Below are 13331 nucleotides of genomic sequence, written 5' to 3'. Positions count from 1 at the left end.
TTTTTCTGTGCTAAACAGAAGGGAAACCCCTTTGGTTTCAGGAAATAATAAAAGATTTAGGACAATAACTGACAAAGTTCAAGGAAATTCCTGTCTCCAAAATGCTACAAGTGCCAATATGTGAAGCAACTGGCTGCAGGCTCCTCCTCCAGAGGAGGACTATAAAACTGGTACCTACCAGGAAATGAGAGGGACAAGACCATCCTCCCATTGAGCCGAAGTGTCACCAAACCAGGTAATCCAAGCTGCACAGGGAGAAGTGTGGCATTGGTGTTTCTCTTTCATGCTTTTTTTTTTTTTCTTTTTTTTAATAATACATTTGTTGTATTATCATTTGGCTGAATCGTTTCCTAATTCTCCTCCTAGCAAATAGCCAGCTGTGTGATATTGCCAGCCATGTGCTGCCAGTTCATTGAGATCTCACTGCAGATCTGAAATGTGGGCTGGGGCTTTCAGGGAACATCGGGGACTTTCATCCCCAAGTGAACCTTTGGACCATGTGTAAATGCCACAGCTTTGTTCTTTTGGCCAATAGTGCTTCTTGGGGACATTTAACTTTCTGCATATTCTGTATGGGATATCAGTTTGGTGTGGTACATCTTGTGTTGAAAGCCAGGTTGAATTTTTTACTAAATACTTACGAGACCTTGGTCACTGCAAACACAGCAATGTCTCTCAGGCAACTTTGTGCTGTTTTCCACCAGACAAAAGGCAGGGCTGTAATATTTGTTGCAGCTGTGTAGCCTCATAGTGCACTGTTAATCTTGCTATGTGCTTATCCAAAAGGCATTGAATTTCATTTTTTTAACATGCTTATCTTGAAAGACAGTATTTTCTCGGAGCTACGTAAACGTTGGTTATCATTAATAAGGTGGGATGGAAAACCAATTGTGAAGTGCCACTGGGGAATAAGTGTCTGAAAATTTAATGTTGTACTTATATATATACACCCAATGGCATGCTAAGCCTTGCTCCAGCCTTCCATGGAGAAGATGTCCTGACACCAGCATATTCCCATTAACTCTAGGCAAGGAAAACAAGCACGAGTAGCAGAAGTCAGTGTGAAGCAGTTGAACACAGTGATATCTGCAAAGCACAGGTGTAAAGGCAAGGTGGGGTGGGGAATCAGAGCAGAATGGCCTTTTCTGGAGGGCATGATGGAGATTTACTGTAGGGGACAGGGTGCTCTGAGGCTACAGCTGTGTGGCATGGCTGTACACAAAAGAGCAGAAGAGCAGTGGTTGAGGCAGGACCTCGCCAGCTACTGCAAGACTAAGGCTGGAGCATGCCTGGGGCAAGAGGGAAAAGGAGAGAAGGTGGAGGAGATTGGTGGCTGCGGCTTTGCTCTTGCTGCCCAAGGATCATCCCAGGCTGGGCATCCATTCAGTAAGCCAACAACTGGAAAGGCCTGGCAGTGCCCCCACTGATCCTCATGGTTCCCTGGGCAGTGGCTGTGCTGGCTGCCACCCTGTACACAGAGCCCTCAGACAGCAAAACGAGATTTCCCACGTCCTCCTCTGCCGCCACACCACCCTGCATTGCCTACACCACTGTCACCTCAAGAGCTACACTGTGTGAATCTCAAGGAAGGACTTGATCTCTCCTTTCTCTGCTGCACCAAGCAGGGAGCAAAGGTGCTATCCATTTTCTGTGCTGAACTGGAGAAGCTGGTCCTTACAAAGTGCTGGAGGAAGCAGCTGTACAGCAACAGCACTGATGAGTGACTTCATTGTAGGCACAAGCAAGGCTTGGGCATATTTCAAAAAGAAAACACCACTGTTTCCTTGTTTCTCCAAGTCTTGGTGCAGCCCATTATTGATGCTGTGAGATTAATTTGGTGTGTCCTTATGTTGCCCGAAATGAAGGGAGGAGGTTATGGACTTTGCCTCCCAGCTGCTGAAATGTTCATAAGGCAGGGAGCACATGTCTGTGTCCCCAATGCAAGCAGAGCAGGTCTGTAGCTGTTTCCAGCCCCAAAACTATTTCACCCAAAGGAAGTTCCTTCATCATCCTCTTTTGGTATCTTGACCTAAATCCTCTTCTTTCCTTTCCCTTTACGCCTGGTGCCCTGATACAGCACATTTGGGTACTTCTCAAATGTCCTACAAAGGAGAGCACTGCAAGCAGAGGGAAACAGCCCTATGGGTTGTCTTCTCTTCCAAAACCAAACTATTGCAGGCTCTAAAACTGCTACCACGGTTAATTACACAAACCAAGTGAGTGCAAATAGGAAATCACTCCTTTGAGCCAGGCAGCCACCCAGCCAGCCCATCTTCCTCCATAAAATCCTTCTCACCCTCCTCCAGAGTCCAATTCAAAACAGAGTGCCTAGAAAGTTGCTGTCTGAGCTTCTTCAGAGTGAAACATCTGGAGGAACTTAGTATCGTATCCCTATTCCAAATATAACCACTGAAATCAAGCTGCCTTATAAAGTGTAAGAGTGCCTTATAAAATGTAAGAACCTCATGGAGTGCACAGGTGGCTGTTGATCTGATGCTTCTGAGCACACATCATTTCTGAGGGACTCCTTCAGGTCAGTAATTCATACCAGTGTTTGATGTTACAAGAGAGAGCTCCTTCTGCAGCACTGTGACACGGCACAGCCTTCTGAACTGAAAAGCCCAACCTTTAGTGCAAGCAAACAATCAAACGAATTAATTGTTCCCCAGAGATGGGACATGTTTCCTCTCCAAATTTCATGAGAGTTTAATTTGTCAAATCTGTTCAGAGCTGTTACGAGTCAATACGGATTGTATACCTTTCTTTCTTCTTGTGAAAATTGCATCCTTTAAGATAAATAGAAGAAAAATGTTCGTTTTTCAATGAAACAAAAGAATTTGGAAGCCTGATATTTGCAAAATAGTACCTATCTGCCCAGGAATACTGTGTGTTTAAGAGCAGACACTGGGATTCAGGTTCATTAATATTCACACAATTGTTCTTTGGGTGGTGCAGAATCTGCTCCCTTCACTCCTCCTCACTTCCCGTATCAACAGGAGCCCTGCTTTCTTTTCTTTCCAAAAGGTTTTTTGGAATGGCTGAGAATGAAATACATCACCTTCTCCCTTTCCAGCTCATTTAGGTCACAAAATATTCTAAAAATACAGAAAAAAGCAAGAACATTACTGTTTTATTTTCATCCTTGTTTCCTAACAAAAACCTCCAGAGAGCAAACTCCAGCTCATGGTACCCAGGAGTGCAGAGGAATGGAAATGTGGGGGCTGCTTACAAATAGACGAGTTAATGGCAGAAGTATGAAGGGTTTGAAAATAGACTATTTAGTCACTGGGGTTTTAAGAAAGGGATGGAGTTGGAAAATTCCATCTGGAAGGGAGACTGTGTATGTGTGTGCAGTGCCTGCCTGTTTGTCTGTAACAGTGGATAAGAAATGTCCTGAATTGGCTCAAAAATACTTTGTGGGTTTAATCTGAATGTTTGTTCATTTGTGTTAGGCTATTCATTCCTCTCCATCTCCAGCAGCTCAGAGAAGAGAAGACTGGAACCATCACCACCACCTGCAATGCTTTGGGGCACCTAAACATGTTTTTGCCAGAAATCTTTGTCGCCTAAATAGGTTGTGTGTGTTTTTTCTGGATAGGCCTCTGGAAAGTAGGCACCTAAAGTTGTTCTTTGAATGGAGCCTTTGTCCGAAATGATGAGGAGGGAGGCATGTTGGAAACACCTGAGCCTGTCACCAGCTTCTCCCTTTTGGAGCAGGGGCAAGGCTCTGGACTCTGGCTGAGCGCCCGAGGCCGAAGAACTCTGGTCTAGACGCAGACACATGTGGAGAGACGGTGAGGCTGTGGGGGTGACCACTGACATTGTTGTTTTGTCTGAAAGGGCCATGGTGAGCACGGCGGGCTTTGCAGCTGTCTTCTACAGTGAGCCGGCTGTGCTGGGGCTCCTGGCAAACGTCGTCAGCGCCTTCCTCCTCTGCCTGCAGAACTTTGCCACAGCACACACAGGCCTTGGGCCGCAGGGAGCAGAGGATGTCCTCGCAGGTGGGTGACAAGGCTCATTTGGGACACCTCTCCCAGCAGTCTGGTCTGAACCCTTCACGTGCCATTCCCCAGACTCCATAGATCCAAACCAGACTGGCCCCACTCCTCCTGCTGAGCATACCGGGGGGCTCCATAGCTGCACAACAAGGCTCGGCACGGAAATTTGTCGTCAGGATGAGAGCTGAGGAAAAGATAGAGGCCACAGGGCTTGGCACAAATGTCACTTGTGGGATCTGTGGCGGGATGTCCCTAGGTGTTTGGTCTTCCTGTGGCTTGCTTCCCTCCTGATGTCTTGCTGTGTCTCTCAGGTGTCCACCTCATCCTGATTGGAGGCTTTGTCCAGCTCCTGGCAGGATTTCTTGCCTTCCGGAAGTACGACCACCTTGGAGGCGCAGCCTTTCTCACCTTCTCTGCTCTGTGGAGTAGCTACGGAGCCACACGCATCATTTCAGCTGCTTATCCCCCCTTGCAGAACATAACACTGTCCTCGGGGAATGCCAGTCAACTCCTGTCCTCCACCACGACACAACTCTCTGCCAGCCAAAGTGCAGTGGCAGGGCTTGTGGCCTACATCTCCATTTCCTTTATTCTCTCCTTCTGCTCAGCTACAGTGAACTACATCATGCCTTTCATATTTGGGGCCATTGCTCTTGCCCTGGTGTTTGAAGCTGTTGCACTGTTTGGCCAGTGGGCCCTGATAGTGTCAGGTGTCATTGAGCTTGTCATTGTCCTGTGTGGGTTGTATGGTGCGATGGCTCTTCTGTTGAAGGGGATCACGCAGCGGTACATCCTTCCAGGCTTTGGGCATCCACTCTTCAATGTCTTGCTACTGGGGTCAGCACAGAAGAGCTCTTCCAAGGCCATTGGGGAAGAGAAGAAAAAGAATACAAAGTATGCTGAGCCAATGGCCCTAGGCAACATCTGTGACACTGTCTCTCCATTTATATTTGCTTTTTACTTCTTTGGGTACATGAAGACCTTCTGTGTTGGAGCAGCGTGGATATCCATAATCTCCAGCTGCCAGCTTCTCTCCAGCTTCTACAGCTATCTCAGAGGAGACGTCTACTACACTACGAAGTTTGGTGCCCACAGCCTCCTCTGGCTGGTAATGTCTTGGGAAGAGTTTGTACTCACCGCCTTCCTCGAGCCAGGCAAAGCTCAGGAGAGCAGGCTGGGAATGTTTGGAGGGTGGTTCTTCTTGGTTGTTGCCTGCATGCTGTTTTTGATGTCAACCCACAAAGACACGCTGGAGATGTTGCAAAATGCTTCTTTCATCATCCTCACGTCTGCCTTCATCCATCAGATCCCAGTGTCGGGTGCTTACCCATTCCTTGGAGCTGCCTGTAGCCTCTGCACCGCTCTCTCAATGTATGCCACTTTTGCCAGCCTTATCAATTCCATTGGGGAGAAGGCTTTGATTCCAGTTGGCAAACAAGCTATGTCCAGTTCAGCTCTTCAAACCACACTGATGGCTGCCAAAATCTGCTTCACTAGGTCCAAGAACCTCCCAAGTGGCACCAAAGCTGAAGTGCCAGATGCCTTGTTCTACATCTGCAATGGCCTGGCAGCAGTCTCTGCCATTCAGGGTACTCTCAGTGACCCCAACAGGCAGCAACTGTCCATACCCTCCGTGCTCATCCCAGGAGCCATAATCCAGCTGTACATCTGCAGGATCCAGGTTCAAGGAGGCAGAAGGTTTGGTTGTGTTCTCCCACTCTGCTATGCTGCTTTCTGGGGAGCATGGACCTGGCTTCGGTTTGCAGGTAACAAAATGCCAGGCTTTCTATTTGGCTGTCCCAAAACTAAGAGATGCTTTTAGGAAAACTCTGTTTGATTTCTTTTGTATAATTCCTTCTCCCAGAAGATTTACTCAAAATTACCAATATTTCTTCTTGTAAAAAAAAAGAAAAAAAAAAGAAAAAAAAAAAACAGGGAATGGCCAAACAACCTGGCTTATACTCACACAATTAATTGCCCTTGATGCAGTTACTTGGTGCTCTGACAACTACAGGAGTCTGAATTATGTCTTTCTTTGATCCCAACTGAGGTAAAGATTTCCCTGCTAAACTGTTGTGAGACAACATTCAGACTGCCCCAGGACGGTTATTTCAGAATAACAGTTCATTACACACTTCTTAGGCGGCAGAATATTCCAGGTTCTGCATTTATGCTTCAAAAGCCTGGAGCAATTCATCTTAGCTGCTTGTAGACATGGAACAAGATCTCAAAATGCCTGAGCTTTATGACCCTTATTCAGCACCATGTTCAGAAGCATTTCATATGGCCTCCCTGCGAGGTCCTATTGAAATGAGTACCTCTGGGAAAACTTATAGCTATTGCCTAAGAGGCAGGAAGCTATTAGTCTCTGCAGCCAGATTTTCTTGTCTTTTACAAGCTGGAAATAAAATCATCAGGGTTTATGATAATCATCACCAGTTCTTTGGTTAATACCTGAACTAGTTTGCACTACAGATACAATAGGTTTCAATCCACTGGGATACTTCTCAGCAATCACTGTCAATTAACTTGAACTGCAGATATGCCATTCTGTTAATGGCTTGCTCTCAACTAAACATTCTGGTCCTATTTCAGGCCACCTGATGAATATTGGTGCGGGGAACAGTGAAGGATTTACTGCTGGTGCTATTGCCTTTTTGGTGCTCAATGCTTTTTTAATGATTTTAGGTAAGTCTCAGTACCACAGATGATTGACTGTTGTGGAGTGTTTGGGGCCAGATCACTTTTCTCACCTGTGGGCACTCTGTGGAGGAAGTGCACAAGAAAGGGAGCCTCAGCTCTCTCTGTGACACCAATTAGGCAAGAACTGAAATGTTTTGCCCACAGCCAGTAACAGAAGCTGAGCTGGGCTTAGAAGAAACAGTCATAAGGGAAAGGAAGAATATTTCAAAGAAAATAAACGGTTCAAATGAGGTGAAAGTGTTAGACGGACTGGACCACTGGCATATAACCACAGTCAAACTCCAGCCCAGCTGCTGTAAATCAGCTTCTTCTTGGCTCTCCGATAACTGTTTTCCATGTGAGCACAGAGTACTGGCAGATGAACAGCTTGGCAGTTTGTCTCCTGAAAGCCAAGGGCTAACTAAACCACATCCATATCTCTGTGAACAGGGAAGTCGGATCGGATACAATTAAGTTCATTTATGAACACTTCTGATGTTTCACGCACATTTTTACAGGCATTTCTCTGATGTGGGTCAGTCCTGTTTATATTTCTTTCCACAGCTTCCTCTTTTAACATGGTGCTTCTCTGCATGACCCTGGCAGTGGAGCTCCTGACCATTTGTTTTCTGCTCTTCACATTGGAGATCCTCCCTTTGCCATTTGAAAGTGAGTTGTAGGTGAACTTGTCCTCAAACCTTCACCCAGCAGGTGCAGTGAGTGGGTCTGTCTTTGGGGAGCAATATTCTGCATCAGTTCAGTATGGAGAAAAGCAAGCAAGCAAAAGATTGTGTGATCTCCCCTAGAAGACTGAGTACGTGCAAGCTGCAGATGCTGAGCCTTCTGGCTCCATGGCTGCAGGAGGAAATGTTCCTTCATACCATCTGCAGCTCCTTGGGCACCCTAATAAACATCTAGTATGGCAGATACTGTTGAATCAAGATGAACTCCTGAAGTTCTGTACAATTCTACTTTCTAGTAGTTGTTTGGTGAGCCAAGACTTGGAGTGAACTAAATATGCCATTGACGTGAATGGATGTAGTTCTATTCAAATTCTGGCTTTGTAGCAAGTGAGACTGACTTGAAATTATACATAGGGCTTTAGAAAGATGTTTTTTAAAAGGTTTTCCACCAGCAAATTAAAAAAAAAAAAAGTCAGGTAGACCAGCCTGGAAATGCCTTGAATTTTTAGACTCACAGATGTGCTGGACTGTAAATGTAGTGTGACAGGAAAAGCTGAAGTAAGTTTGCAATTCTGGGAAGACCAGACACAAAAGAAAATAAAACTTTGCCAGCACTCTTCCTCCCTTTGACCTTCTGTGGTTTGATTTTCAGTTGTAATGTTATGCATCTTCAGCATCATCTGCTTCTACGGAGCAACAGCATCACTTGCTAACAGCATGTTTGGGAAGGACCTGATGATGATGGGACCCTCTCTGTTCACAGTAAGAGATGTTTTGCATAACGGTGTAGCTTCCTTGCTTAGGAGAATATTCCAAGGTATTCAGTCTTGCCTAGAGGAGTGCAAGTTTCTATCTCCCTTTCTTTGACTGCCATTTGAAATCCCTGTCACAGTACTGCTGTAGGAAGATTTGAGCTAAAAACAAGGTACTTTCCATTAGGAATAATGTGTATGGAAATTTGGGACACTTACAAGATTAATGTCACCTGCTTTAGGTGAAGCACACCTTAAAGTGCTGCCTCTGCCCTTTGAGGCCAAGAGAGAATGGCACAGTGAGATGTCTGTGTTCAAGGAGACCACATCATAGAATCATCTGTGCTGGAAGGGACCACTAAGGGTCACCTAGTCCAATTCCCCTGCAACAAACAGGGACAGATCATCCCCTGTATTTGACATACTGGCTTATTCCCATGCTAATGGCTTTGATTACTGCCAGGCTGAGAACTCTAAGAAGAACACCGAAGATCCCCCACCCTGCATCTGCCCCAAGTCCCACTGTACCAGTGGCCTGAGGACCATCGCTGACTTGCTGAACACAGGGGCAGTGTGTGGGGTCCCAACAGACACCGTGTATGCTTTGGCAGCCTCCTGCAGACACCCTCAAGCCATTGAGAAAGTCTACAGAATCAAGGTGCGGATACAAAACTGACTTGTTGTACTGCTGGCATCCCATAGATCAGTAATGTATGCAAAGAGAAATGGGAACCCCTTCTTCCAAGTTGTTCTGATTCAGAACTGAGCAGATAGAGTCTAGCAAGAGCTTCACAAAAGACCATGGATCATTTTTTTTAAGCTGAGCAACTGGCAGGAAGAGCATTCACTGATTTGGGTGTATAGCACTGGGAATTAGCAACTTTCTGCTTCACTGAAGGGGACAAAACAAAAACCCAATCTCAAATAGCCTTGACATGTTCCTAAGTGGGTCCAAACCTGTATTTGTCCTCTCTGCTTTATGAAGTGCTGAATCAAAATCCCAGATTTAAACTTGCCCAGACTTTGGGAGACATTCAGTGCTGGAAGAAGACCCAAAGTTTGCACCTTAAATACATCTTTTGCAGCCTGGCCCCTTCTGTTCTCCATGAGGCAATTTCCTGGCTAGCCTGGAGAAATAAGCATAACAGACTATCTCAGCTGGCACTTAGTGTGAACATCAGCAACAAAGGCAGTCTTTTCTGTCCTGCTTTGGTGCCAATGCTAACCTTCCTTGTCAATGAGAGAATATAAACAGAATGTAAATACATGCCCAGTTCCTTAGTCATTTGGCCCTGCTGAAAGTGATGTCAGCTGAGGACTGAAATGACACTGCTTTGTGAGCTCTTTTATTTTCCTTCCATATCATCGCTCACTTTACAACAAGTTTATGTCAAAGCATCAAAGAACTAAAGAAGTGGTCATGTAGATACCAGTTTCAGGGGGTTAGATTCCCCTTCCACCATCCTGTTGGGTTTTCTCTTGATTTATACCAGCATAAGTTAGAAGAAAATCAGGACTCTGGTATATTAAAAATACTGATAATGAGAAGAATGTTGCCCTGCCTGCATTGGTTGTGTCTGAAGCAGGGGAATTGGGTGCATCCTGCCAAGATCCCAAGAGCAGCCTACTGTGCTCTCTCTTCTTCAGTTTGCACATGCAGATTGAGCTGTGGCACAAATCACAGCATGCAGTCCCCTCCTCTGCTCAGCTTTTTCAGCAGAGAGAGTGCCTTACTTGCTTGGAGCCTGTGGTCCCTAGGCAGTATACAGACTAGGACTCCAGTGGGCTTAGATCTTCTCGATGCAGACTTTTTTTGTTTCTGTTTTTTGTTTTTGTAGGACAGGCCTCAAGAGAAGCCCATCTGCATCTTCATTTCAAACCTGGATCAGCTGCGAGCAGCTGCTCCCCCCATCAGCCCACTGCTCTGGGAATTCATGGAAAATGTTTACCCAGGTGGTGTTGGCTGCATTATCAAGAAGGGAGAGTGGCTGAAGAAGTTAGGTGAGTTGAACAGGACAACACCTTTCATGATTTCAGCAATCCATACACTCTCTGAGATGTCAAGGGAGAAAACATCTCTTACACATCTTAGTACTACGTGAAGCGTAGGATGTTAAAGTGCTGGAATGACTCATAGGCAATGAGAACCAGCATGATGGTCTCTTTAATCCAGTCAGACTCAAAGAAAGGGAGGCTCATCAGCCTGGGAGGGTCACATCTTGCAAGCTCATTGCTGTTAACTAGGAATGAGCAAGCCCTGGGTGGAGGATCAAAAAGAGATGAGCAGTCCAGAACAGAAGGATGTACTTGGGCCCTTTTCCTTCCTGACATATGGACTAAGAGAAAACACGGTGAGAAACAGCATGATTCGCACTTAGACTTGGTTTCTGGGAATCAATGGGTAGGTTAGAAAACAGAGAAGCAATTATGCATTAGGAGTTATGCATGCTAACCTGGTGGAGGTGTGTGGCAAAGGGTAGGGAAGGTGGGAAACAATCGCAAAGAATTTGATTCTTGGATGTAGGTAAATCCATTATCTATGAAAAGAGCTACGCTGATCTGCAGCCACTGAGGTTGTGAGATTTTCCCTTCTGATTCTTACTATTCTCTTACTCCCAAAATCTTAGAGCTGCACTCATTGATTTCTGATCAAATGTGCTGCTTTTCTGAAACTGTGCAAGGAGTCTTGCCATTTTATTTGGTGTATGGAGCAGAGTCACTTGCAAGGAGAGTAGGCAGTATTCCAACAATGTCTTGCCAAGTAAACCTCTTTCAGCATCCTCTGCTTGTCTTTCAAGGAGTTGGAGAAGGCTACAGCAGAGTGGGAACTCAAGATAGTATAATGATCAGAGTGCCTGACCTGACTGTCCTGGTGCACCTCATTGACATGACGGGGCCTTTGGCAATCACATCTGCTAACCCTAGTGGAGAGGTTGACAGCACGCATCACAACATGGTCATCTCGTGAGTACCCTGTTCACTGCATTTCTACTGCTCTGCAAACCACCCAACAGGCGGGCAGCCATCATGATTTGATGCTGTGTGTTGAGAGGAACTTCAGCATAAGGCAGTATGAAGTACCATGCCACTTTCTTTCTTTTTTCCCTACAGGCGTCTTGGCCATAAGCTGGAGGGTGTTCTCTGCGATGGAGAATCTGATGAAGTGGTAGCATCAACTGTGGTCAACTGCACAAGGATTGATGAAAGTGAGTGTCAGAAGCATCTTTCCAGTAGCATATTCCAGGGTTGCTCCCATTCCTTTCAGTAATATCAAACTGGCAGCACAGTGTTCTCAAAGAGTAACAGGTCTTGTGTGCTCAGACTTTTGCAAACGTGTTGACAAAAGATGTCTTTGGAGGGCCTCTGTTTTGGCAGAATGAGGCAGTCAGAAGCAAAGCTATGCCTCAAAATTTGCCTTAGAAGAGAGAAAATGCTTCAAGTGTGAGGGTGAATGCTTCTGAAAGGAAGGGCATACGTTCCTTGTAGACCCCAGCATTAAGGTAAAGTAATCCACAGCAGTGTAGAAACACCAACTGTAGTCTTGTTTGCTGGCTCTGGGTCATCATTTGGGTGGGATTCTTTAGTAAAAAACTGAACTCTTGAACTCAGCGCTGTGTTGGTGGGCGTCTTTATTTCTGACAAAGTTTATTATTTGGAGGCACTAAGCATCTAGATGGCTTTACTGGTTCAGTGTGTTTATGGTGGAACATAATCCCTTTTCCTTTCTTTCCCCCTCTGGGAATTATCCTAATTTTCTCATTCTTGTTCTGGGAAGGTGGCATCACCATCTTGAGAGAAGGCTGCATACCAGCAGGCAAGGTGATGCAGATATTTGAAAGAGTAAAGAGCAGAGCAGTCTGACACCAAAGAAAACCTCACCTGAGCAAAGGAACAGCATCTACTCTCACAAAAAGACATGATGAATCCCAAACCTCGCTGGAGCACTTGGCCTTGTGAAAGCCATACCTTCTGTAATCAAGAACTTAACTAAACATGCACCTTGGGAAGCAGCAGCACTTTCCCATCCAGTGTCTCTGCTGGGAGCATTCTGTGGCTATTAATTGTTTATCTACAGTAAGTGCCTGAAACCGCTGGGAAATCTGCCCACAGAGTGCCAGCAGGATCAGGAGCTGATGCTGCACTGCAGGAATTCCCAGAGTGCCAGTGTTTCCTGAGTGCCTTGGACTGCGGACTTCATGCTGCTTGTATACTCCCTTCTACAACATTCAGATCTGTGTATTTTAAACAGCTAAATTCAACTAAATAAATCCTCTTTTTGGAACATAAGGAAAAGACTTTGGCTTTCAGTTGCTTTCCACCAAACTGTTCATCCTCCAAAAACTGCAAAGCTCTACCACTAAGCGCTAGGGGAAGAAATAAATATTGGAAGGCACACTCCTGACAGAGGGTGTACAGTGAGTTATTCACCCCTGCCCTGCCCTGGCATCCTCACAGCCACTCCCTGCTTGGACCAGCACACCTCCCAGCTGGTCTTGGGGTACTTAATGCAGAAAGCAACAGCTGATGTGGGCCCACGGTAAATGGAGGCTGAGGGGAAATCAGGGAATTCACTTTTAAAGAAGACAATCCTTATTAAAAAAACAATGAGCTAGGGCTTAAAGGCTGGCTTCAAAACACAGATATGAAATTCAGATTTGGAGGGTTTCTGTAATGTTTTTCCCTGTACCAGAAGCAGTGTCCAAGCAGCAGATCTCTGCCAGTTCCCTACAGTTGTTCCTTCTCCTCCCTCCTACTCTGGGCAGGCAGATTGTTCCCTTGGCATGCATGCAACACCACCTCCTACCACCCAAGGGACAAGCCCCTTTCCAGCTCCCCTTTATCATAGCTTTGGAGTATCCTTTTCTGCTTCTCGTGGGCTTCTCCCCAGGGTCACATCAGAGCAGGAGTTCCCTCCCTCCCAGATCACCAGATGCTTCTCCAAGACCTGAGCAGCCAAACCTGGTGGGGCTTTTGGGGCTGCATTCCTCCCACACCTCATTATGAACACGTAAACAAACACTGACTCTGGTTCTGAGCGTGCTCAGCTTGCTTTGGCACGGGGGTTGTTGTCCCTCTGCTTCTCCTCAAGGTGCAGCCTGCCATTTAGCCTGTGCTCAGAAGTCCCCATAAATAGCAGCTTTGACTCTGGCTCCAGGTGATGGATGTTATTTCACTACCCACAGTCCCAGTTGAAAGCCTTTGGCATCTGTTCCTCA

The 13331-nt window shown here is 45.9% G+C and overlaps 1 protein-coding gene across 1 annotated transcript; it reads left to right on the top strand.

Moving 5' to 3' along the window:
• Positions 1-211: 211 nt before the first annotated feature.
• Positions 212-12399, top strand: LOC122182959. Its single transcript, XM_042876657.1, has 11 exons — positions 212-235; positions 3841-4001; positions 4310-5764; positions 6594-6686; positions 7245-7349; positions 8016-8125; positions 8579-8773; positions 9954-10116; positions 10914-11079; positions 11227-11321; positions 11891-12399. The coding sequence occupies exons 2-11, from the start codon at positions 3845-3847 to the stop codon at positions 11974-11976; spliced, it is 2625 nt and encodes an 874-aa protein (XP_042732591.1). The 5' UTR covers positions 212-235; positions 3841-3844; the 3' UTR covers positions 11977-12399.
• The last annotated feature ends 932 nt before the right edge of the window (positions 12400-13331 follow it).

This window comes from Lagopus leucura, unplaced genomic scaffold, assembly GCF_019238085.1.
Source record: "Lagopus leucura isolate 7727_CA_CO unplaced genomic scaffold, USGS_WTPT01 Super-Scaffold_100016, whole genome shotgun sequence".
NCBI classification, from domain to species: Eukaryota; Metazoa; Chordata; class Aves; order Galliformes; family Phasianidae; genus Lagopus; species Lagopus leucura.
Note: the sequence above shows the minus strand (reverse complement) of the source record. Positions and strands in the feature narration are given on the sequence as shown.

Coding starts and splice junctions, on each gene's coding strand:
- LOC122182959 (XM_042876657.1), top strand. CDS start 3,845: ATGGTGAGCACGGCGGGCTTTGCAGCTGTCTTCTACAGTGAGCCGGCT. Junction 5,765..6,593: donor GACCTGGCTTCGGTTTGCAG/GTAACAAAATGC, acceptor GTCCTATTTCAG/GCCACCTGATGAATATTGGT. Junction 6,687..7,244: donor TGCTTTTTTAATGATTTTAG/GTAAGTCTCAGT, acceptor TTCTTTCCACAG/CTTCCTCTTTTAACATGGTG.